At 44.0% G+C, this 25,872-nt stretch overlaps 1 protein-coding gene across 7 annotated transcripts in view; it reads left to right on the forward strand.

Annotated features, from left to right (window-relative positions):
- Positions 1-567: 567 nt before the first annotated feature.
- The window catches only part of FAM13A (family with sequence similarity 13 member A), a 149,750-nt gene continuing 124,445 nt past the window's right edge, over positions 568-25,872 (forward strand). For 3 of the 7 annotated variants that reach the window (XM_069784731.1, XM_069784736.1, XM_069784740.1), the window contains exons 1-4: positions 569-704; positions 3,409-3,598; positions 6,469-6,678; positions 22,548-22,728. In XM_069784731.1, coding sequence (XP_069640832.1) covers positions 678-704; positions 3,409-3,598; positions 6,469-6,678; positions 22,548-22,728 — 608 coding nt within the window. In that variant the 5' untranslated portion in view covers positions 569-677. Of the gene's footprint in view, positions 705-2,890; positions 3,031-3,408; positions 3,599-6,468; positions 6,679-22,547; positions 22,729-25,872 lie in introns of those variants that run through there. The other 4 variants (XM_069784743.1, XM_069784729.1, XM_069784725.1 and 1 more) reach the window with 3 other exon arrangements.

Below are 25,872 nucleotides of genomic sequence, written 5' to 3' on the forward strand. Positions count from 1 at the left end.
GATCACAGGGGGAGCATGTTTACACCACTTCACACTTTCTAAATTCAGACCCAGTATTGCACTGCGTTGTGCTCTGCTGGGCCCTGGCACGCCTGGCTCTGCCGTCGGAGGGAGGCTTCCTTGGCACCGGGGTTTGTTGTTGCCTCGCCGACTTGACTCCACATGACGCTGGCCGGCTCTGGGTTAACCTTTAAGCGTGCGAGGGCAGGAGACGCTCGCGATTTTCACAACAGCCCCGCTAACGTGACGCGGCTGGAAGCGGGTTTTGTGGTGACATTGTCAGCGGCGGCCCGGTTCTGACCGAGCCCAGGCTCTCACACAAGACGGAGCGTCTCCTCTTCCCGCTCGGCGCCAAGCGGCAGCCGTCGGCTGCCTGGCCTGGGGTCGCGGTCATGGCGGGGGCGGGGGGGGGGGGTCCGCCCGGCGCAGCCGCTGGGCCTGCCCCTCGTCCGCCATCACCCGGGGAGCCTCGGTGAGGGAGAACCCTCTTCGGCGAGCCCTCCCGGCGGCTCCCGCGGGAAGGGGTGGGGGGCAGGCCCCGCTCCCGCCAGAGGCCGCGGGGGCGGGCGGGCGGGCGGCACCCTGGGGCCGGGCCTCCCGCCTTGAGGGGGCCGCTGGGCCCAGCGAAGGCGGGCGCCCAGGGCGGGCTGCGGGAGCCGGCCCAGCCGCCGGCCGGCATGGGGGCCGGGGCGCTGGCCATACGCGTGAGTAGGGGCTGGGCGGCCGGGCCGGGAGGGCTGTGGACGGGGGCGGCGCTGCCGGGGGAGCGGCTGCGGAGCGCGGTTGGGAAGCGGGGGGGGGGGGTGGCGGCTGCCGCCTCCCTCCCGCCCTCCGCCGGGGTCCCTTGCGGGGCGGGGGGGAAGAGGGGCCGGCCTAGGCCCGGTGCCTTTTCCTTGTCCCGAGCGCTCTCCTTCTCTCCTCTCGGCAGCTGCTGCTCCTTTGGGAAAGGCGAAGATTAATAAAGGCGATTCCAGGCTTTTTTCTTTTTTTTCCTTTTTTAATTTTTTTTTTAAGCCAGCGAGCAACTGTACTGTATCATTCCCTGTGTTGAAGGTTGTTGGATGAGCTGAAAAAGTGCGTCCCTGTGGCATATAAATAGCTTTTCTCAACTCCAGGCATGTTGTCTGGGCGGCACTTCACACGGTGTCGTGCAGAGATGATTAAGTTGCCCTTTCCAGTGTTGGTGATCAGTAACATGGAGATCAGTAACAGTCGCATTAATATTTGGACAAATTTTCCCTGTGTAAAATCAGATCTTCCATCTATAAGATCATACAACATTGAACTCTTTGTTTCAGAGCTGTTTTGAGGGGGCGATTTCATTTTGATTTGGGGTAGATGTATATTTTGGATAATTATGCGTAATTTTTTGTTCCTAGTTAGTGCTTCCTCTCCAGATCCTGAAACAATCTCAAAAATTTCCTCTGCTGTTCCTGTGGGCATGGGAAATGTCTCTTAGTTCCCTTGCAAATTTAAATCGTAAGTTTCCCCAAGTAAATCCAGCTCTGTGACTCAGGTTTTTGAATGCTGAAATGGAAACAGGCTGGAAACCTGTAATTGAGCAAGATTGTGAAGCTAATTGGAGGCCTTAGTTGGAAAAGCTCTCTGAGCATCACAGCTGCTCAGAAACTGCTGAAAGGATTTTTGCTATCTTTTGAATTTTAACCCAGGCTATGTGATTTTTGCAGTGGCATGTGTCTGCCTGGAGTGAAAGTCATATATTATTAATTTAATCCTGAATGGGAACATCTCTTTCTAAAAGAGATGGGGTATTTTAATAAGTCAGTTAAATTTTAGTTCAAACACTGATGCATGTACAGTTTATCGTATGTACTTATAAGGTGGTCACAATAATGCTGTTTTTATTTATATATTGCAATTCTGTTTCACAGATAATAAAACATATTTGTGACATTTATACAAGCAACATCTTTTGTAAAGATCAGTGTTGCATAGAACCTGGGACTATAGAACACACACGTGTTCCTAATAGTTGTGTTTAATGGGAAAAACACAGAAAGTGAGTGAAGTAAACTGCCAGATATCTGAAGAAGGACAGTCATGTCCAGTGTAGGTGTTCATGTTGCTTACAGACTGCAGTAAAAATACTGTCTCACAAATGAAGAGATTTCAAGGGTTTGTTTAAAATAAAAGGTGTATGCCTTGCTAAAATCTGTTTTAACCTAGTCAAGCACCAAGACCTAGACAAGGGTCTGAGCACTTCTTTGTGTTACTGTACAATGTTTTCTATGTGTAAGGTTTCTACTACCTGTTTGTTAATAAAACATGGGAGGAATAAGCTCATTTTTAAGCATCATGCTAGCGGTGGACTTCTTAAACAAATCGATTGAACTCCATGGTAGCAGTGGTCCCTGGTTCATGCAGTGTGATGTCAGAAACATGAGGAAATTCATCAGTAGAAAAACTTAGGGGTTTTTTGTTTAGTTGGTTGGGTTTTTTTGAGTGAGGTTTGCCGAGTTGTACTGTGTTTGTCCGTATTAGTGAAATAATGCTTAGGTAGTATGGAAATCACAGCTGTGGTGAGTGATACTTCTGCTGCGCCCTGAGCTGTCTTTCCAAACATGCAACACTGTATGCTGATTCAGATTTCTGCCTATTATTGATTCTATAAATTAATCCTATATTATGTTATTCCCTTGGGTTTTATTGGCTATGCTCTCATGTTTTCTCTGTCACTGCAACTCAACACTTGGGAGAATGTTGTGCCTCTGGAAAAACCTATGGGATGTATGCAATTAAGGGTTTATTGTGGAGTGTTTTTTCCACCCTCCTTATTATGTGTGATTAGATTACATAGTCGCTTTCTAACCTTAAAACCTCGGTAATTAAATTTCAGACTTAACAGATACTAAACATAATGTAAAATCTTCCGTAAGGATTCATCTCGCCTGACAGTGGCCAAAATGAATCCCTAGGGAACAGCATCTGGAAGAAGAGTACAGCGAACCTTACCCAGAGTATTCTCCCAGACTGTGACAGGCATCCTGGAGACAACCTGAACTAATGGTGGTGTGTTGGGATTTTTCATGTTCATGTTTGTCCAGTTGCTTTTGTAACCCATGTGAACTGCATGAGTTACAACAGCAGTCTCCTGTCATTCCTGATTGTTACTCTAGTAACAAGCTTGCATACAAAAGTGTGTCTTTCTCCCTTACCTTAACTACAGACTACTTACACTCTTTTCCTGTTACTTACTTTTCTGGTTTTTTCTCTGTTCATTTTTATTTTCCTATTTCACAGAGATTTTCATGTGGATTAAAAGGAAGTAAGACAAAAACCTTATTCTGGAGCGTAGAAGCCAGTTTTGATGGATGTGCTTACGTTGTGACTATGCAGCCTTCTGCAACAAATGTGACTAATGCAGTTTTTTTCTTCTGCTCCTTTAAGCAAAGCAAATCGACTGTGAGATTGAAGGAGGACATGAAAAAGATAGCTGCACTTCCACTGAACAAGCAGAGGGACACGACCTGTCCAAAGGTGTTTGGTGTGAGCCTTCTGGAGCTCCAGCAGCAGGGACTGAGCAAGAATGGCATCCCAATAGTTGTGTGGAATATAGTCGAGTACCTCACCCAGCATGGTAAGCTTAATGGAGTCACTTTTTCTTAGTAGCACTCTTTATGTAAGACTCTTCAAAGGGAGGGATCCGTCTTTTTTTGTGGTATGGGGGCTAAATAAGGTTGCAGCACTAACCACAGGCAAAGAATATTACTGTATGTGGTTTGCTTCTTTTTTTTTTCTGCCTTGATGCTGAACTTACTTTTTAATAGGATATTTATAAAGGTAAACTATAGTGTTATGAAGCAGCACATTGTCATAAACAAGCTGTTCAGTTTATAAATTGAACGTATTCCATTTGTGAAGGTTTCTGTCTTTTTCTAGTTGCAAAACATTTGTCTTCAGCACTTTCTGACAGTTAGAAGACATAAGTATCTATATAGAGATACTCACGTGCACACACGCCCCTCATCAGAGAACATTACTGAATAGGTATACATGTTTTTACAGGTTTTCAGATAGATTCCAGTTACTATGAATCACCTTGAGGAAGTAGGTGTCCAATTCTTAGCTTTTCTTTGCTTTCATTTAATAGGATTTTAGTTCCTGTTGTTGAAATACATCTCTTTGCAGTAATCTAGAGCACCACTGGTGCACAGATATATTTTGTGGCAGTTGTTAAGCAACGGAAAAGATTTTATGGAGGTAATTTCATCTTGTAATAAGCTGCATCTGGTTGTACCGCAAAGTTTTTCTTTTAGCTACTCAGTAATGATAATCCAATTGCAGAGCCTTAGATTCCTTGTCTGTATCTTGATAGACGCTCAGAAGCTGATAGATGCAAACATGGCTTGAAAGTTAGTTTGGAATAAGGCACAGTGCAAATTTAAAACGTGATCCTGCCTTTATACAGCAGCATCTTGCTTGATCCACTTGCCTTAAAGTGTTCTGCTAGAACACAGAAAGAGCAAGGATGGAAAAAGTTTTTGCATCATTTAAGGTTTAATCAAAACCAGAAGCTGAGAAACACTCTTGACTACAAGTTGTGGGCTGTGCCCTGTATTCCATAAAAAGATCTGAATGCTGTACAACTGTGTCCCAAATATGAACTAAACAAGCCAATTCCTCTACTCTGCAGCAAGAGTAGCTAGGCTTCTGAATGCCAAGGTGATTATCCAGCCCCAATAAAGATACAATCCATTCTCTTTCTCAAAAGTGCAAGCAAGATCTCAAAGATGACCTCTTACATGGGAAGTTCTTGAAATGGGTGTTCTGTGCTTGCCTAAGGATTGTTTTGTGAAATAATGGTGAAGTTAACTGTGAAGGCATTTTTAACAGAGTCCCAGGTATGAATTCAAAGTATTAGGAGGCAGAGTGTTGTGTGAATCGTGGTTACTGTTTGTTCCGTATTGTCTTACAACTCCTATTCTGCGAAGATGTTTTAATAGATACTGTAGGGCTTTTTAAAGCCAGACCTTTTCAGAGTCTCTCTTCTAGCTCATGAGGAACTGACTACCCATTTGAAAAAGCTGAGCTGACTGTTGGGTAGCTACATCCTTGAACTAAATTCGCATTAAGCTGCCTATTTTCAAATTTATAGATGAAGCCAAGTTTTCCTATGCTGAATTTAGTAGTATCTGATTACTGTTACCAGTACGTTCTAGCCTCTCTTTATTTCCATAAATGACTTGAGGAAGAGGAAAGGAAGTTCTGTCTGTGTGGGGACTGTGTCCTTTGCTCACCTAGTGCTGCAGAAATGAAAATCATTATTGAGATGTGGTGTTTTCTGCTGCCCCCAAGATGGCAGTACAGCATGCCACATAAGAATGCGTTTTGTTGTGAATACAGGAATACAAGATCTGTAAGCAGTATCTTATATTAGTCAAGTAAAATGCTTGAGTGCTTGTCCATTTCTTTTTTTCCCTTACCAGATCATTTTGTCTTCTGGTCCAATAAAAGATTATTTCTCTCTGCAAATTCGGCTGCATCAGTATTGATTTCTTGGACTGGAAGCATTCTGTCAGATTGCTGTTTTGTGATGTTTACTCTGAACTGATGAAAACCATATATACTTTGATCCTTTCAGTGTTATGCTTCCGAAGGAGAATAAGCAGGTTTATGGACACAGAAAAGTCAGAATTTTTGTGGTGAAAGTGGTCTAGAGAAAGATTAATTTACTGAGTTCACCTTTAGGCACTTTACTGAAGGTTTTGAATCTCAGCATATGCCTAGAAGGTGATGTTTGATACAGTATGATTCATCTGTCTTCCTTCATGGAAACCTTCTTTCTGCATCTCCTTAACTGGGTGTGGGGTGTCTGGCCTGAAGTAATTGATACATTTTCTTTTTCTTTGTGAAATACTTGGGCTTCATGCTGTCCAAAATATACATTTGCTCACTGAGATTTTCTGCTATCATCAAGTTGTAGACCTCGTTATGGAGTTAGTGCTGCAATCAGCACATACTCAGATGTTTGTGCTTCGTGATGCTCACAGGTAAGAAGCTGTTACGCTAAAACGTGAAGCTGGAAGTAGTCACATGTGTGAATTTGGCAGAGTCCCACTCAAGGTAACAGGCTACTTGCAAAAGTGAAACAACAGAACTGTTTTGTAGAATCTGGATCCTTTTGTGTTGAAATATACCAATGCAAAATGCGTCTGTCTCGATTTCTGCATGGTTTGAGGTTACAGCAATGCCACTGGGTTTTGTGGGTTCTCAAAGAGTATCCCAAGGCTTCAGATCTGGTCACTAGTGTGTTAATTATCATAATCCAATTACTTGACTAGAGGGGGTTTCTGAAGGGAAAACAGTGGGGGGTTTTTTAAACTATGTTGTATTAATTGCCCTCCATTGTATTACTGCAAGTGTATTATTCACAGTAGGATATCTGTTTCATCACATTAGTGGGATGTCTTAGTTCAGATCAATCTCATATGCAATATATAATTACAGGTATGACACAGGAAGGCCTCTTCAGGGTAAACGGCAGCATGAAAATGGTAGAACAGTTGCGTCTGCAGTACGAGCGTGGAGAAGAGGTGGAACTTGTTAAAGATGGTGATGTGTACTCAGCAGCCAGTCTGTTGAAATTATTTTTGAGAGAGCTGCCAGATGGGATTATCACCTCTGCCTTACATCCCAGGTTCATTCAGCTTTACCAGGGTAAGTGAGAGGTAAAATCTCCATCCTCCAATGCGCTTTCTTTCTGGATAATTGGTTGTGCAGTGAGCGTAACCAATACTCTTTTTTCTTAGTTTGCCTACTTCATTCTGCATTTCCTTTGACTTTAGCTCTCACCTGCTCCCAGAGTGTTCACAGCTGCACAGTTCTGTTAGAAGAGACAGAAAATTGTTTCATGTGTGTTTGGTAAAGTCTAGACTATTTATGATTTCTAATCCAGTTATATCTGCTGAATATAAATGGAAATGGTCAGCTGGTTTTTTTGAACAACCTTGTAGACAATAGTTGCAGTCTCTTTAGAACACAGGTTTGCTTCTCTTTTGCTAGGGTGATTTCTGGCAATTTCATTCTAATGGACTCTGAAAAGTTATAACTTCATCGGCTAATCAAATTGAATATCCATTGGGCCCAAAGCATATATTGTCTAAGTTCCTATTTTCTAAGTGATGTGATTCCCCAACAAAAAATGAGCCAGTTTGCAAGTAACAGCAGACTTTACCTTTTATTCCTCGCCATAGCATGCAACCTGGAAGACTTCTTTTTTTTCTTTCTTTCTTCCCCATGCCCACCCCACTCCCCCTGCCCCCCCTCCAAGTGGTGGATGAACCATAAGAAAGAACATCACTTCTGCTTTAGAAAGCTGAAAGTTGCACAACTCTCTGTCAAATGATTTCTCAATCTAAGTAATCTGTATCAGACAGTCCTTGTTGTTACATGGAGTAGGTGGTGGTTGGCCCTGTTCCTTGACCGTGTAGGTCAGTGGCCGTTCTCTTCTCTTGCTGCAGGCAGTCGATGCCTCTTCTTGCTCTCTTCCTAAGAAGCTGCAAAGTGAGTGGGTAAATGTTACTAGAGGTGTGCTCTTTACAGTTGTCGTGGTTTCAGCCCAGCCGGTAACAAAGGACCACGCGGCCGCTCGCTCACTCCTCCCGCCCCCCTCCGGTGGGATGGGGGGAAGACGGAGGAGAGAAAAAAAACCCAAACCTGGAACCTCGAGGGTTGAGATAAAGGCAGTTTACTGGAACAACACAAAGAAATTGCAACAACAACAACGGTACTAATGAAAAAGTATACAAAAAGAGTGATGCACAGTGCAACTGCTCACCACCCGGGACCCGACGCTCTGCCACTTCCCCCACCGAAAAGAAGAGCCCACCCCCCGGCCCGCTCCCCCTTTATATACTGAGCATGATGTCACATGGTATGGAATAGCTCCTTGGCCAGTTCAGGTCAGCTGCCCCGGCTATGCCCCCCACCTCCCAGGTTCCTGTAAAAATTAACTCTATCCCAGCTGAACCCAGGACATTATCCACCCCTTATTCTATACCATCTACATCATGCCCAGATCTTACATTTTCCAATCGACCACTACCACTTCCTTGTCTTATATATATAAGTATATGGACTTGCGTCCGTCCCCGTCGTCCCCCCGCACACACACACACACGCGAATGGTATTCCTTTAGCGTATGGGCTATTCCTCTAATGTGTCCATTGATTTTATTTAGTCCATGACTTTGGGGCTCCATCTGTTGTAACAGTTCTTCAGGATAAGAGAGATGGTGTGAGATGGTGGGTTGTTGTATGCTGCCTCTGGAACTTGTGGCTAGTACATTTGGTGCAACTCACGCCCTTGTTCTGCAGGTCGAGGATGTTGATCTTGAGGAAATTGCTGGGTGTCAGTTCAAGTTCTGTCGCTGTTGTACTTGGCTTAGTTTCAAAGTCCATCCCGCAGTCATTTGGGTAATTCTTACAGTAATACCCTTGATATGGCATATAGACACTATAGATACAATGACATGCATTGGCAGGGTATTTAGCAGTTAGGTATCATACAGCCCAATTCACTGGCTATTCTCTCCCAAAATCAAATCTCCCTGAGGTACACATCGAACTTCCCCATCCTTCTGCATCACCCACCAGGTGTACCCAGGTCCCTGAGCAAAAACAACCCCTTGAATGGGTTTGCCTCTGCTTGAGGGAGGACTAACCCAGACTGTCTTTCCTAACATACTCCTCATGCGCACTACAGGGACTTTATCGCCTTCTACAGTATGTGGAAGTCTTGGTTGGGCGGGGCCAGCCCGATTGGCGGATCCTCTAGTATTAACTAACCAGGTGGCTTTTGTTAAATGTGTATCCCAATGTTTGAAAGTCCCACCCCCCATCGCTCTCAATGTAGTTTTCAGCAGTCCGTTGTATCGTTCGATTTTTCCGGAGGCCGGTGCGTGATAAGGGATGTGATATACCCACTCAATGCCGTGTTCTTTGGCCCAGGTATCTACAAGGTTGTTTCGGAAGTGAGTCCCGTTGTCCGACTCGATTCTTTCTGGGGTGCCGTGTTGCCATAAAATTTTCTCTTCAAGGCCCAGAATAGTGTTCTGGGCAGTGGCATGGGACACAGGGTATGTTTCCAGCCATCCAGTGGTTGCTTCCACCATTGTAAGCACATGGCACTTGCCTTGGCGTGTTCGTGGGAGTGTGATATAGTCAATCTGCCAGGCCTCCCACTGTTTATATTTCAGCCATCGCCCCCCATGCGACAGGGGTTTTTGCCGCTTGGCTTGCTTAATTGCGGCACATGTTTCACATTCGTGGATGACCTGTGCGATAGTGTCCATGGTCAAGTCCACCCCTCGATCTCGAGCCCATCTATATGTTGCATCTCTCCCCTGATGGCCTGAGGTATCGTGGGCCCACCGAGCCATAAATAGCTCACCCCTACGTTGCCAGTCCAGGTCCACCTGAGACACTTCAATCTTGGCAGCCTGATCTGCCTGCTGATTGTTTTGATGTTCTTCAGTGGCCCGACTCTTGGGTACATGAGCATCTACATGACGTACTTTTACCACTAGCTTCTCTATCCGAACAGCGATATCTTGCCACAGTGCGGCAGCCCAAATGGGTTTACCTCTGCGTTGCCAGTTGCCCTTCTTCCATTGCTGTAGCCACCCCCATAGGGCATTTGCCACCATCCATGAGTCAGTATAGAGATAGAGCACTGGCCACTTTTCTCTTTCAGCAATATCTAATGCTAGCTGGATGGCTTTCACCTCCGCAAACTGACTCGATTCACCTTCTCCTTCAGCAGTTTCTGCAACTAGTCGTGTAGGACTCCATACAGCAGCCTTCCACCTCCGATGTTTTCCCATGATGCGACAGGACCCATCAGTGAACAGGGCATATTGCCTCTCATTTTCTGGCAGTTTATTATACAGCGGGGCCTCTTCAGCCCGTGTCACCTCCTCCTCTGGCAACATTCCAAAGTCTTTGTCTTCTGGCCAGTCCGTGATCACTTCTAAAATTCCTGGGCGACTGGGGTTTCCTATGCGAGCCCGCTGTGTGATCAGTGCAATCCACTTACTCCACGTGGCATCAGTCGCGTGATGTGTAGAGGAAACTTTCCCTTTGAACATCCAGCCCAGCACTGGCAGTCGGGGTGCTAAGAAGAGCTGTGTTTCAGTACCAACCACTTCTGAAGCGGCTCGAACTCCTTCATATGCTGCCAATATCTCTTTTTCAGTTGGAGTATAGCGAGCCTCGGATCCTCGATATCCCCGACTCCAAAACCCCAGGGGTCGGCCTCGGGTCTCTCCAGGTGCTTTCTGCCAAAGGCTCCAGGTAGGGCCATTCTCCCCAGCTGCAGTGTAGAGCACATTTTTAACATCTGGTCCTGTCCGGACTGGCCCAAGAGCTACTGCATGAACAATCTCCCGCTTAATTTGTTCAAAGGCTTGTCGTTGCTCAGGCCCCCATTTAAAATCGTTCTTCTTCCGGGTAACTTGGTAGAGAGGACTTACAATTTGACTGTAATTTGGAATATGCATTCTCCAAAAGCCCACAACACCTAAGAAAGCCTGTGTTTCCTTTTTATTAGTCGGTGAGGACATAGCTGCTATTTTGTTGATCACGTCCGCAGGGATCTGACGACGCCCGTCTTGCCATTTTACTCCTAAGAACTGGATTTCCTGCGCAGGTCCCTTGACCTTACTTTCTTTTATGGCAAAGCCAGCCTTCAAAAGGATTTGGATTATTTTCTTCCCTTTCTCAAAAACAACTTCTGCCGTGCTGCCCCATATGATGATGTCATCAATATATTGCAGGTGCTCTGGAGCTTCACCTTTTTCTAGTGCAGTCTGGATCAGTCCATGGCAAATAGTGGGGCTGTGTTTCCACCCCTGGGGCAGTCGATTCCAGGTGTACTGGACACCCCTCCAAGTGAAAGCAAACTGTGGCCTGCACTCCGCTGCCAAAGGAATGGAGAAAAATGCATTAGCAATGTCAATTGTGGCATACCACTTAGCTGTCTTTGATTCCAGTTCATATTGAAGCTCTAACATATCTGGCACAGCAGCGCTCAGCGGTGGCGTGACTTCATTCAGCCCACGATAATCTACTGTTAGTCTCCAATCCCCATTAGATTTCCGCACGGGCCATATGGGACTATTAAAGGGTGAGTGAGTCTTGCTGATCACTCCTTGGCTCTCCAATTGGCAAATCAGCTTATGGATGGGGATCAGGGAGTCTCGGTTGGTGCGATATTGCCGCCGGTGCACCGTCGTGGTAGCAACTGGCACCTGTTGTTCTTCAACCTTCAGCAACCCCACAACCGAAGGGTCTTGGGAGAGACCAGGCAGGGTAGACAGCTGTTCAATCTCCTCCGTCTCCAATGCAGCTATACCAAAGGCCCAACGGTACCCTTTTGGGTCCTTGAAATACCCCCTTCTGAGATAATCTATACCAAGGATGCACGGGGCCTCTGGGCCAGTTGCAATGGGGTGTTTATGCCACTCATTCCCGGTTAGACTCATTTCGGCTTCCAATACGGTTAGCTCTTGGGATCCCCCTGTCACACCAGAGATACAGATGGGTTCTGCCCCTTTATAACTTGATGGCATTAGGGTACATTGTGCACCAGTGTCTACTAGAGCCTTATATTCCTGTGGGTCTGACGTGCCAGGCCATCGAATCCACACTGTCCAGTAGACTCGGTTGTCCCTCTCCTCCACCTGGCTGGAGGCAGGGCCCCTCTAATCCTGGTTAGAATATCTGTTACCCACTTTTTGCACATGTGAATCAGAAGTCCCTTCAAGAGGATCAGAAATGAGATCGGCCCATCTACTGCGCCCGGGGGACTGCTCACGGGAAACTGGAGCAGCAGTTTTCCAAGAAGAATCTTCTTTTCTGGTTGCTTTTTCTCGCAACTCCCGTACCCGTGCATCCAAGACTGAGGTAGGTTTTCCATCCCACTTCCTCATGTCCTCTCCATGGTCACGCAGGTAAAACCACAGGTTAGCCCGTCGTGTGTACTTTCTCTCTCCTCTCTCTTGGGCAGAGGAACGCTTACTCCCAATAACTGCAATGCGGGCCTGTACAGGTGAGGAGGAGGACATATCTACTTTGAATTGCTGGAACTCTCGGGACAATTCCTCTACAGCTGAGACACAGGCCCGTAGGGAGGAAGAGAGACTTCCTTCGTATTGCCGGAGTTGGACAGCCAATTCATCCACCGTTTGTCCATAGCCTTCTTTCCAGGACATTACTGCCAATGAGTTGGCATAGGTTGGTGGTGCACTTCGTAGAAACTTCCGCCACATCGGTTGTGTGCATTGGACTTCATCTGGATCTGTGGGTGACTGCGCATTTTCTGGATCATTATAAATCACCTCCAGCACGGCTAATTCCCTCAGGTACTGGATACCTCTCTCCATGGTGGTCCACTTGCCTTGGTGACGTGTAACTTCATCCCTGAAAGGGTATCTTTCCTTTACACCTAACAGAAGTCGCCTCCAGAGGCTGAGGACTTGTGTTTTTCTCCCAATCGCCTTGTCGATACCCCCTTCTCTAGACAGAGATCCCAACTGCTTGGCTTCCTTACCCTCTAATTCCACACTACTAGCCCCATTATCCCAGCATCGGAGCAGCCAGGTAACAATGTGCTCACCTGGGTGGCGGCTAAAATCTTTTCGCATGTCACGCAACTCACTCAGGGATAGAGATCGGGTAATTATTTCAGGTTCTGCCTCTTCCTCCTGTTCTCGCGATGACCCTGGTTCATCTTCATCTCTCACTGAGCGAACTGATTTCTTTGTGTGTTTCTTTTTCTGTACAGGGGCAACTGATACTGGCACAGGTTGGTTCTCTGGTTTAGTGGCAGTATCTGTCACCGGGGTAGGGGCAGCCATGGTACCTGTTGTCGTGGTAGGGGCAGCCACGGTGCATGTTGTCGGGGTTGGGGCAGCCACGGTGCATGTTGTCTTGTTTTCCATCTTTTCCCCCTTTTCCCCCTGGGGGTGCTGCATAGTATCAAGCAGGGTTTGGTAGATACCGGCCAGGGCCCAGCACAGTGTAGTGAGTTGTGTGTCTCTGGGATAGCCACAGCATTTTCCTTTCAAAAATTCTATCACTTCATGAGGGTTCTGCAGTTGTTCGGGAGTGAACTTCCAAGTCACTGGAGGTGAGAAGTTCTCTAGATACCTGCCCACATCCTCCCACACGCCGTGCCACCCATGAATATCCAGCTTTGGGACAGATCTCTGGGTGGTACTCTTAAAGAGCCTCTTTGTAGCCCTAGACAAGACCTGAAACATAGTCAGGAGGCATAGCACTAACAGCACACAGGCTTGCGCATCCCAAGGATATTCAAAATTCTCGAAAACTGTTGTAATTAGTTGGAAAGAGAAAAGGGAGGGGAACGGATGGGGGGAAGTATCCCCCCCGACTTCCCCATGGGTTGGGTGTAATTACCAATAAAATCCGACAGAAAGTGCCCAAAGTCTGGAAATGATATCACTGCCTCATACAGATAACAGCTTAACCTCATGACCAGTGATGTAATCATTTCACAAGTCGACATTGCCCAGTACAGCAAAATGATAATCCCAATCACTCTCCCAGAGATGAGATACGCAACTACAGGCAATACATAAAGCATATAAGAACTTACAAAATGCCACCATGTAAACAGCTGAATCAACATTGTGACTAACATCTATTTATCTAGTATAAGAAATGCGTATGACAAATTTGTTTCAACACGCTCTGGCCAGATCTGTCGTTATCTCAACCCTTCGTGCCCCACGTTGGGCGCCAAAAAGGACTGTCGTGGTTTCAGCCCAGCCGGTAACAAAGGACCACGCGGCCGCTCGCTCACTCCTCCCGCCCCCCTCCGGTGGGATGGGGGGAAGACGGAGGAGAGAAAAAAAACCCAAACCTGGAACCTCGAGGGTTGAGATAAAGGCAGTTTACTGGAACAACACAAAGAAATTGCAACAACAACAACGGTACTAATGAAAAAGTATACAAAAAGAGTGATGCACAGTGCAACTGCTCACCACCCGGGACCCGACGCTCTGCCACTTCCCCCACCGAAAAGAAGAGCCCACCCCCCGGCCCGCTCCCCCTTTATATACTGAGCATGATGTCACATGGTATGGAATAGCTCCTTGGCCAGTTCAGGTCAGCTGCCCCGGCTATGCCCCCCACCTCCCAGGTTCCTGTAAAAATTAACTCTATCCCAGCTGAACCCAGGACAACAGTAAAGCGGGCAAATGCGATGCATGATGCAGAGCAGGAATGTGTGCTCTGACATGGCATCCCTAGCGGAAGATGCTGCAAAGTTCTCACACTCTTGTCCTGAGGGTCTCTCTTCTGCTTTTCTTGCCTGCAGTGGAGGTGAAGTTTAGCCGTTGCCTGGAGGACGGAGAACACGACTGTGTTTTTCCTTTCTTTCCTGTTTGGGGGTGTACAGACTAGAGGAGATCTCTGTGCCTTTCCCTGAGTGCAGGCATTTCAGCTGTATTCAGGTTGTATGTGGGCTGTGTAAAATACCTTTCTCATTTAGTGAAGTTGTCTGGGGCCCAAGGATAGGGTTCAGGAAGTGTTGTGTAGGAAGGTGCCATTGTTTTGGAAAGTCCCTTTTTTCTGGTCATAGCTGTCCTTTTTTTTGGGTCTTTTAGATTTCACTAGGTCTGACTCATGAGCTGTATTTAATTATGTTCTTTTTCATAAATCACTGTTTAAATGGAAATTTTGTCACACCTTTGCTGTTCTACATCCCTGTCCCCACAAAGGTCATATTGGTGTATTGCACCAGGAACTAATAATGTGCTTTGTGAACAGTGCTGTTTGTGGAAAGTTTCATTCATTCCTGCTTCCCACAGGAAATGCAAAATTCCCCCAGTACTTTCTATGGAAATGCGATAAATATCCTTACTTAGCAGGTTTACCCACCAAGCTTTCTTGTTTCAAAAAAAAGTTACTGATATAACTTATGAACCCAGTTCTGCAAAAGTCAGTCCAAGCGTGATGTGTCCTCATAGCTAAGTTTGCCTGTATTGCACAATAAGCTCCAGTTATAGTCCCGTTATAGTTTTGATCAGGAAAAAAAAAATCCTGTCTGAAAAATGACAGGTTGGCTGTTACAGCGGGCGGAAGGTTTTTTTAAAGTTTGAAGAAAACTGAGGGTTTTTTCATGCCCTAGAAAATGCAGCGTAAATGAGTTGCTATGAAAGACACTGATGACTTTCATCGGGTTCAGATTAGCTTAAATGGTAGATGGGCCTTTGTTTACAGTTAAATGATCAACCAGCTATGCAGGATTAGGGGAGTTATCTATTCACTTATCAAAGTATGTACAAGGGTATTCGTTGCAAAATGGTACCAAGAGGGTGCGTGCATGGGTGTTCTTTTTGTAAACTATGAAGAAAGTAGGTCAAGCTGTTTCTGGGCCAACAGGTTATTAAAAAATAACTTTGAATCTGGAGCCACTTAGCTGCATGTCTACAGTGAAGGCAGTTACAAGCTCTGTTACAACCTCTGTATTCCCTCCTGTTGAAGCTTTGCATGGGAAATGTTTTTGGGGGATTCTGTTAGTGTTCCTTTGGAATATTTTCAGGGATTGGTATCGGCATTTTTCTAAGCCAGCTGAGATCTTGGCCTGAGAATAACACACAGTTACTTTACTTCCTATAAAGATTGCTAGGGAGCAATTTGTCTAGTTAAAAATAGCTGGGCTGAAAATTACAAATTTTACCTGTAGCTGTAACCCTTTTTAATTCCACATATAGTCTTTGCTACCAAACGAAAGAGTAAATAATCTGCCTTTTTACGAAAAAGAGAGAACCTGACCCACTGGTAGTTCAGGAAGTCCATGCAGCTGGTTTGGCATGCTGTCTGCAGCCTGTGCAATGTCGTGTGAAATGGAGATCTGCGTGCTGCCCCCAAATCCTGACGCATTGCTGTTTATATAAATATTCAGCATAATGCCAAGACTATTCAGTTCCAGAAAACATAACGTAGCGTATCCTAAAGGCCATTTGGTGTGTCCTGATCTTCTCTCTCTGCCCTTGGAGAAGGGCAGTGGCAGTGGGAACTGAGGAGGGCCTCCCTCTGTAAACGATGTTGATCGGAGATGTGTGTAGCAAGTGCAGGCCAGGGACATGCTGATAGTGATCTTTGCATTGGCCAGCCTCCCCCAGCGCCTGACAAATATGAAGGCTGCTCCTTGCAGGGAGTCCTAGGGTAAAAAATGTCCATCACAATCTCTTTTGTGACTGAGGCTTCACTGCAGAGCAGATCTCTGCGTGCCTGTGCAAAACAGGCCGTGCTTACAGAGTGGTGAAAGTTTCTTTCAGAAACCTCATCTGGAAGAAATCAGCAGCTCCCATACAGCAATCCCTGCTTGAGCTTGTTTATTCCTTCTGGCTTTTCATTCCTTATCTTTTATATCATGATCACTGACTCTTAAGACATTTGTACATACTAGGAACTATATGCACAGCTCTTATACCCTTTCACAGGTCACTTGCTTTCAGCAAGACAGGTTGCTATTGTACTTTTCCTTTTTAGCATACTGAAAGCTTTTTCCTTATGTGAATTTCTTTTTTGTTGTTGTTGCATTCCCTCCTCCAGCAGGTGGTACAGTGAAATGTGGGGTCCTGTCTTCCTTTGGTACTCGGTCTAATTCAGTTGAATGCTATTTGATCACTCTGGCTTCTTGACAATGCTCAATCCTAGACGATTTATATTTTTCAGTGGGCAGCAGCTATATGTGAGTTTTAGCTCACATACCTCCTCCTGCTCACAACCTGCCATGGCTGGCAAGGTTTTATCTGGTGTCTGTCAACAGCCCTGCTAGTTTCAGGGGGAGGGATCGGAGGTGGTGGAGGAGAAAGAGCAGCTCCCTTCTGGATCAGCAGGTCAGTTTAGGGAATGCTTACTAGCCAGCAGCTGTTTGAGTTACATGAACAAGCAGAACCAAAAATATAGGTTGTGTTGGGGGATTTTAGAGGTCCAATTTCAACCTGAACAGTGACTGTGAAAATGAATAAATGAGTGTGAAAATGAATAGATGAGAGCTGACCCTTTAACCACGGTAACTGCAGCAGTGCAGCAAATCAGATTCACTAGATGTCTGTGGTTGTCCAGGCTCTTGTGGCATCTTTTTAACCTTTTCTTTTTGCTTTTATTGTAATTTTTGTGTTATCAGGACTAGTTCCAAACTAGAGAAATAACTTCGGGTTTCCACATGCAGAAGATGTTTGTTACGCAGTAAAAACTCCTGGGACTGGATTTCTTGTGCAGATGATGACACTCAGCAGAGCTGCAAAAGAAGTGAGAGTGCTCTGATCCCAATGTGTTGGAATGAAGCATAAATACAGCTCTGCAAAGTGCCATAATGATGCAGCGCAAGGGGTCTCAAGTTGGATTGTGATGACAACCTTCTTATGATAAGGACTTCCAGCATTTCTGCTACTGATGGCAGCAAGGCGTGATTTTTTTTTTTTTTTTTTTTTCCTCTGGGGCAGGATCTTGTCTGAAGCAGATTGCTTCTTGGCAGAGAGAGACCAGAGTCCCATTTCCCATAGATTGTGGAGGTGGAAAGAAATGCTTTGATTCCTCCAACAGCCCCATGGGCACAGTGGTACTGCAATGTACAACCTGCTGCCTATGTGTCGAAGATTGACTTCCTAGGGCGTGTTGATAGCTGCAGACAGATGCAAGCTTTTCTGTCTGCTCTCCAAGCTTGTAGTATGCAAGGCAGCTGAAAGCTATGCAGACGTGGTAGCATGACACTGAGCCTCAGACTCTCTTCCTCGCCTCACAGCAGAGATAATTAGCTAGGGCATGGCACTATGCTGATACGGTTTCAGTGCTTCCAGGCTGGAGTTGTTTGGGGTCAGACCATTTGAGGCATGAACAAAGCAATTACACGCACCTGTCTACAGGCATCCATACCTTTAGTGATGTTCAGACAGCATGTTCTGCAGGGGGAAGGAGTAGCATGAAGAGGGATGGATTGCAGAATTAGATCGTGTCTGTAGCATGTCAGAGAAACTCAATATGTTCAGAAATAGGATGAACCACTGGAAAATATGTCCCTCTTCTTGTGATCTGTGGGTGTATACTGAAATTAAATGAGACTGAAAACACCCTTGCAAATATGTCTGTGCCTCCTACACTGTTGAGGCTCCTGTTTCTAGCTAATTAACATTTTTAGAGAGACTTCCTGTCCTTAGAGTCCCTAGCTCAGTTCTGAGGTGCCACACTGCCCTTGCTGGCTTCCTTGGCCCTCTGCCTGTGTCACACTGTGCTCTGTGTCCTCTGGCTGCTGAGCCCAGACGTGGCCTGAGGCTGCTGGTTTTGTTCCCTTCCTCAGCCCAGAAACCACCATCTCATCCCTGGTTTCAAGCCCTTCCTGGCTGCTCATCTAGCTAGGCTTCTTTCACAGACCTCTGCTGGGGTGCTGTCTGCTTCACATGGCTTCTGGCAGGCTCCCAAAATAAAAAAGTGAATGCCTTTGATTCTGCCTTGAAAGCACCTTCCCCTTAGCCTTCATTCTTCTTTTACTCCTTTCCCCTTCTCTCCGCTGCATTGGGCAAAATTTTCAAAAGATATTCATGTGCTGTGCTTGAAAATCACAAGTGTGTTGGTAGCTGGACATACCTGGAAATAGTGCTTGAATACAGGTTCCTGAATTGCCTTTGAAAATCTGGCACTCTGCTGTTCCTGTTAATGACAAGCTCGTTTGTCTCGTCTCAGGATGCTGCAGAGACCGAAGCATATGCTTAGCTTCGTGCCACTCTCTTTAATCTGACTGAATAAAAAAGACCGCGCTTGGTCGTCTTGACTTCCACGGGACAGCTTGTACTTCACAAAATTAGGCATGTACATAAGCTTAGGGCTTTGGTACACTTGATGCTTGTCTGCATGGTAGCATAAACAGCTCTGGTGCTCTAATGTTTTCTCTGATGGTCAGTACCAGCTGAGTAAACCTTAGTGATTGAAGCAAATTGAAAAATTGTGTAGCAGGTGGACAAAAGGAGGAGGAACGCTCCAAGCAATTGGTTGTTGTGACTCAAGACTATTTTTGCTCTCTAGTTGAAAAGCTGTTTTATTTGAAGTAATACGGTCATGGATAGCAGAGGTACACTTGTCCTGAAAAATGTACAGAGTGCATGGAATACTGTGTATGCATGTCAGTTTCTAAATTCACCATTAATTGTAATAGTACTTTTTAAAAATAAAGCTGAAATCCATTAAATAAATGTCAGCAGCAGGAGAATTAACAAACTAGTTTTGATTTTTGGATTGTATTGGGAGAAGGGCTTGAGTTCCTTCCCTTGCTTTTTCACTGGAAAAGAAGTTGAGGGAGGAAAGCCATATTTTCTTTCTCCCATTTCACAAGGACAAGGAATTTCATGGCTCAGTAAATGGGTTTTGCTGCCTCATGTTGTTCAGTGTCTCTGTGCCTTCAATTAGGGTAATTTCTCAAGACCTTATGATCTGATATCTGTCTCTGTTCTTGAAAGTACAGAAATGAAAGGTTTGGCTGTGCCCAGCAATAAGCATCTCTGATGTTGATCCACACCATGTAATATATCATGGTTAATGAACAGGGACATCCTACCCACCAGATACAACTGATGCCATGAGGCCAATAGTTCTGTTTGTTGTCAGAGTGCAAACCTGTGTTTCAGAATATTTTGTGGAGGTTATTAGCATCTTTATAGTTTGGAAGGGATGGAAAATCTTCAGTAAATGGAAAACTACCTGTCAATCTAAAGCCCCAGTGGGAGGCTCAGAGATTAGTTCTCAAGGGCATTCCCTAATTAGGTGGTGGGGTGATGGTGGTGGAAGAGGTGTGTTTTTTCTAAGAGATGGCTTTGGCTTTCGTTATCATAACTGCAAGCAATTTATAGTAGAAAACACTGTGTGCTAGTTGTTCTGTTATCTAAAGGGAAGTATGTCAGGAGGTGAATTGTAATGTTCTGGCTATGTGGAAATTAGTTGTGTTTTGTTTTTGTTTAAGCTTCATGAAAAGATAATTAGTAATCAAGTCAGAGACTGTCCAGTCCACTTCGATCAGTGCACATACAAATCCAATTAAATTCTTTATTATTACTCCATTTAATACAGACTTCAGAAGCATCCTAAAATTTTGCTGCAGAAATAAAAATAATAAATCGGATTTCTTACTGTTACCAAGCTAATTCATAGTAGTAAAGTCAGGATTGTTTTTATTCTGTATAGCTCTAAAAAAATTTTGAAAGAAATTATTGCAATAAATAAGCAAGTAAGATTTTTGCTCATCTGCTTCATGCATATTTGATATTTGACTTTTCTGAAGGAGCTAATTTCTTAGCTGCAGAAGAAAAGGATGTAATTAACGAGTTGGTTGAAATGTTTGGTCCTGTAATTTAACTGGCATTTTAAACTTTGGCCTGTTGTTGTGAAAGAATTCATATTCAGTCTGTGGTGCCAAAACAGATACATAAAAATTAATTCTTCTTGCATATAAAACTTAAAAAGGTTTCTATTGCCATGTACTGTATTATGCACGACATGTAAGGCAGGAAACCTAAGCTTGGAAGCGGATGAAATTGCGCAAATTCAACTGTATGAAGTGGCAAGTACGTACATACAAAATTCATTTGTTTCCCAAACTACATGCAGGATAAATCCTGTTTATTAGCCACAAAAACGTCTGGTTATAAAACAGAAATCATATTGTGACTTAATGGTTGTCACTTTCAGATGTTTTTATACAGACTGCTAATTTACACAGCTAACCACTTTTCAAAGCACTGTACCCCTGGAATACTGTGCAATCCAGCCCTGGAATATTTCTGGGAAATGAAAAGAAAAAATGAAGATGAAACTTCTGAAGCATTTGTGCATACCTTACACTGTGTTCAAAGCTTTTCTCTTTCCCCCCCTCTTTTTTTTTTGTCCCCCTCTCTTTTTGTTTTTCCTCCTGAGCAAGGTTTGGTTTTGATTGAATGCTGGGTGCATCTCCTTGCTAAGGATCATAACATTCTCTGAATGAAAAAATACCTAGTTACCCTAAGCATGGGGAGGATGTCTGTATTCCAGTGGTAAGCCAGCAGCTACTTTGGGATGAGGAAATCTGTTACAGAGAACACAGAGGGTTGGCATTTAGTGTGAGCTCACTTTGGCTTTGTGGAATAAAGACATCCTTCCAACCACTAGAACTGTTTTTAAACTTTTAAGTACATCTCTGAGGAAAAATCAATTACACAACAACAGTCTTAACAGCATTAACACCATCAACCTATAAGGATGATAAAGAAAAAAAAGTACTAGAAATGCACAGCTGCCCTCATGTTAATGGACACTGCTTATAATTAGATCGGTGAGGAAAACCTTTAGAGACTGAGGTCTTCTGTTTGAAAATGCTCTTGCACAAAACCCCAAGAACTCAGCATATGTGAGAGTTCAGTGAAATTTCATTTTGATGGAGAGTAGAATTTAGTATTTCCAAGCATTAAGGCATCCTGTTTTGACATAAAGGGAAGCAAATACTGAATTGTTCTCACAATTTTGCTTTTATTAATATATAAACCCAAGATTTTGGTGGGTACAAATTACTTTTTGGAAAGTGTTTCTGGGGTGGAGGAGGGGAGCAAAGGATTTCGCAGATTTTGAGTTCAATTCCAGAAGCAGAACACAATTAAGTAGAAGCTGTTTGTGAGGCCAAGCTTGTGTTCACTGCCTGGGTCTTTATAAACACAGCATCTGTGAAGTTCATGTAGTTTTTGCTTTTAAAAAAAAAAGAAAACAAACAAAACCCAAGAAAGACCTGCATGAAAGAAAACTGACCTTAGTCATACTTTTGATATTATTCAGTTCAGTATGGGAAACTTTTATTCATACTTAAATTCTAGAAGATTGTACAGTATAACCAGGCTATTCTCTAACATGTTTTGGCTCATTATGGAGTCTTAACACTTCCCTGAACAGCCTCTTCTCTGTAAGCAGGACTCCTCACCTAAGACTTAGTACAGAGTTGTGACTCTGACAAAAGACACAAAATTGAGCTTTTCATAAAATGTACTCACAGGAAGTACTGTAGTTAGAATAACACCTGCATTTTAGGAGACTCCTTGTTTTACTGTTCTTGCTTTCTTCTTTTTGAAGGTTTTCATGGGAGGGGAGACTAAAACAGAGTACGAGGTGGGGTTTGGGAAGCAGAGATAACATCCAGAAGCGTGGAAACAGGAGATCTGGTAGAGCTGGAGTTAAAGCAGATATAGCTATGTACTGGATGGGAACAAACATGCTCCGGTGCTTTTAGCTATGACCACTGCTGATTCTGTTCAGGAAAACAGTTACAACGTAAAGGTGAGGATGAAACAGTGCCAGTGGTGGCCAGGGTGAGCCCCAGAAGAAAGGTGCAGGTTCCCTGAGGAAAATTGGGGGGTTTGGAAGATTCTGTGGCTCTGAACAGAAATAAGACTAAATTTTAGATCCCACTGCTTGCTCATCCATGTAAGTAAATTGGCAGCAATGTAGAAAACCGTATATATGTTTTTTCTTCTTGTTTTTCCTAGACACTAGAAATGACATGCAGAAGGAAAGTAACTTGAAAGAACTCCTTAAAGAACTGCCTGATGCTCATTACTGCCTGCTGAAGTATCTGTGCCAGTTCCTGATAAAGGTTGCTGAACATCATGTAGAGAACAGGATGAACCTTTGCAATCTTGCCACTGTATTTGGACCAAACTGCTTTCAGTAAGTTGGGATTTTCACTTTTCACGATATGTTGATGGAGAGTGTAATGGAGCAGACGGCCAGAAATGTAGTTCAGAACCGTAATTTGTCAGGGTGATCAAACAGAGGCAATGATTAGGGCTTTGTGGTAAATTTTAGTGCTAAAGCTATTATTTGAGCTGAATGGGAGTTGAGTTGCTCTCCCATCGCCTCTTGCTATTTTGCTAAACATTTGGTCAGTTTTCTATTGCTATGTCAACAGCAGAGCAGGAGTATAACAATGAAAGGCCTTCAGATTGTGTAAGTGCAAGGAGACTTGTGCTTGTACAGCTCTCTTCCTTTGCCATCAGATAATATGGATGCTTCTCTGCAGAAGGCTTTGAGAAAGGATACCTGGGGGAAAAGGACTCTTATGCAGCACTGAGGTGCTTTATAATTTCTAGAGATGGATACTGCATACTCTCTGCAAATTTGGCCTTGTGGTCTGGTTCTGTCCTCAAGATGCTGATGACTCTGGGCTCTTTATCCTTCTAGTATATTCAGAAACTGCTCTGGAGGTTATGGAGTTCCACTGGTCTCTTGAGACTTCTTACTGGACTCACTAGTTTTACTAGTTTCTTTCCTTGGGCCCAGTCCCTTGGTGTTTGTGGTGAAGACAACATGTTGTACATGCTAGTGGAGCTTGCAGCAGTAGCAAGAGCAGTTCTTTACAGGTGCAAGAGCACACTTGAGCGAGAATATTTCTGTTGAGTCACTGTGATGCAGTGTACTGTTAGCATCTTCACCTTGATCTTGTCTGCAATACACCCACGATGCATCCAAGATCTAACACATGGGAGACATGTAGGGAGTTCAGTTCAGTCATCAGTCTTGAAAGATACGTGCTATCAGCAAAAAGAGACAAGCGAGTTTCTTGTAGCAAATGTCAGATTTGTATTGGTCTTTGTCAAATTTTGCCCTGGAATAGTACTGAGTTGCCTAATGAGACTTAGATTAGATTAATTGCCTAATGCGACTATCTCCCTAGGCTTCCTGTGTAGCCAGTGGAAAGAAGTAAACTTCTTTAAAGAGAGAAAACAGAAATCAGGTTCCTTGTAATGTATTGAGCCAGTTCCACATTTTTTAGGCTAGATGCTGCCTGTTATCTTTTTAAGGGTGCATACCTTTTTGCATTGGTGAGGGAGAGAACATGCAGAGATGAGACGTTTAAACCAAAGCTTGTCTTTGTAACTACACTGCTGTTTCATCTTAAGATGTTGCTCATGGATGATGAAGGTGAATATGTCAGGATTCAAGCCATTTGCTGTGTTAGTATGAGAACATAAAGCATATTTTGAAAAGAATTGTCTTCTCCAAAAGAAAGAAAACTCGAAAGACAGTAGTATGCACAGGAACACATGAATGTAAGAGTTAATTGAAGCACAATACTGCAAATTTCTGACAAGGAAAAGCAAAACAATTTTTAAAGATTACATTTGTATGGGCAGTTTGGGAATTTCTAAATGTATTAGTAGAGTTAAGAACAAACAAAATAAATTAGAAGAATCTGAGTGCAATGGCTAAATCTCTATGACTCAAACTCCCAAGTATCTATTAGAATAATTTTTAGTTTACTCATCACTTTGTTCAGGAAAGTTTAAAAATTAACTCTGCATACTTTTTGGTGTAGAATGCAGAGTTGCAGTTTGGAATTGCAATTGGCATTCCTAAGGTTAAACCAAAGCATACTTTTTAAAAGCTGCATAGTTGTTGCCTCAACTGATCTCTACTCCTAAGATGGCGTAGAAAAGACATAACAATTTTTGTAAGCTACAGAGTCTGTGTGTAAGAGGGGTGGAATCGCATCATTCCACTGCAGAAGACTGAGAAATGCAGAGTTCACTGGAGGTGAAAACACAAGGGCTCTTGTGGCTGTATATGAATGCAGCCAGCCCTGCAGTTGTGACACACATTGAAATAAATGCTCATGTAGCAAAAGACGCTGTGAAAGCAAGGCTTGACACTTAAATCACTAATGCATTTTTTAGAAGACCCAGATACGTCAGAATTATGGATGTAGATTTTTATTTAAACTAAGTTTCACCATCTGGTTTCAGCCATGTATTTCATCAGATCTTGATCTTTTCAAGGTAGTTCAGGATTGTGGTCCAGACACAAAGATTGTGAGCAACAGTTCAAATACCCTTTTCTGCTGTGTTAATGGATGCAGTCTTAAATTGCTGAAACTGTGACCATCTGTATCAACAAAGATTTGATAGGAGGAGGAAAGAACTTGCAGCACTGAACTTAAGGCATTGGGCTTAGCCAGTTGGTTGGCCAAGCAGCCAGAGATTCTCAGAACGCAATTCAGAGCTCTGGAGTAAGGCTGTCTGAAGCCTGCTTGGCAAGGCCTGTCTCATTGTCGGCTACAGGCAGCCCCTAGAGAGACTAGCTGCAGTAATTAAGTATCAGCAGGTGGTTGAAGCAAACACTCCGCTCTCTGTTGTTTATGGGGTGTTTCTCTGGTACACGGAAAGAAGGCTTAGCATCCAGCTTGTCAGCAATTACACTGAAGCAGGAAGATCTGAGATTTTTCTGTCAGAAATTCACACTCGTGTCTAAAATCAGCGTTGGAGTCTGTGTAGTTAATGCACAGTGTCAGAGAAGATAAAGCCCATCTGCTGATAGCGAAGGATTACTTTCCACAAGGTATTTTTAGTGACATTTTAGCTATACAAACATATTATCTCCTACTCCATAACTGAAGCTATTTAACAATTGAATACATCTCACTGTTGGGCCACTTTCCAGACATTTAGACATCATTTTAATTCTCTCAATCTCATCCTATTTTTCTAAGTCACTTTCTCTGTAATTTATCTCATCTCCTAAACTTTGAACCCTTATTACTTTTATCCACTACTTCCCCTGCTTCCTTACTTGCTGTTTGACAAACTGCACTAGTGCTTTTCTAATGAAAGGTTATCTTGTGCTTTCTGTGTTTCTAATGAATAGAAGAGGGGAGAAAATGGCTATTTGCATTCCTTGTAATGAAGTGTGATGTAAGATATAAGAAAATGTAAAGGGCAAGGTCAAACAACTCAAAAAAGAAAAATGTGATGGTTTGAGATTTAGTGCACTGTTTTCTTTCAACTTGGGTTGTTCAGATTTATTGTGATGGAAGCC

The sequence above is a fragment of the Haliaeetus albicilla genome, chromosome 1, assembly GCF_947461875.1.
Source record: "Haliaeetus albicilla chromosome 1, bHalAlb1.1, whole genome shotgun sequence".
In the NCBI taxonomy this organism is placed as follows: Eukaryota; Metazoa; Chordata; class Aves; order Accipitriformes; family Accipitridae; genus Haliaeetus; species Haliaeetus albicilla.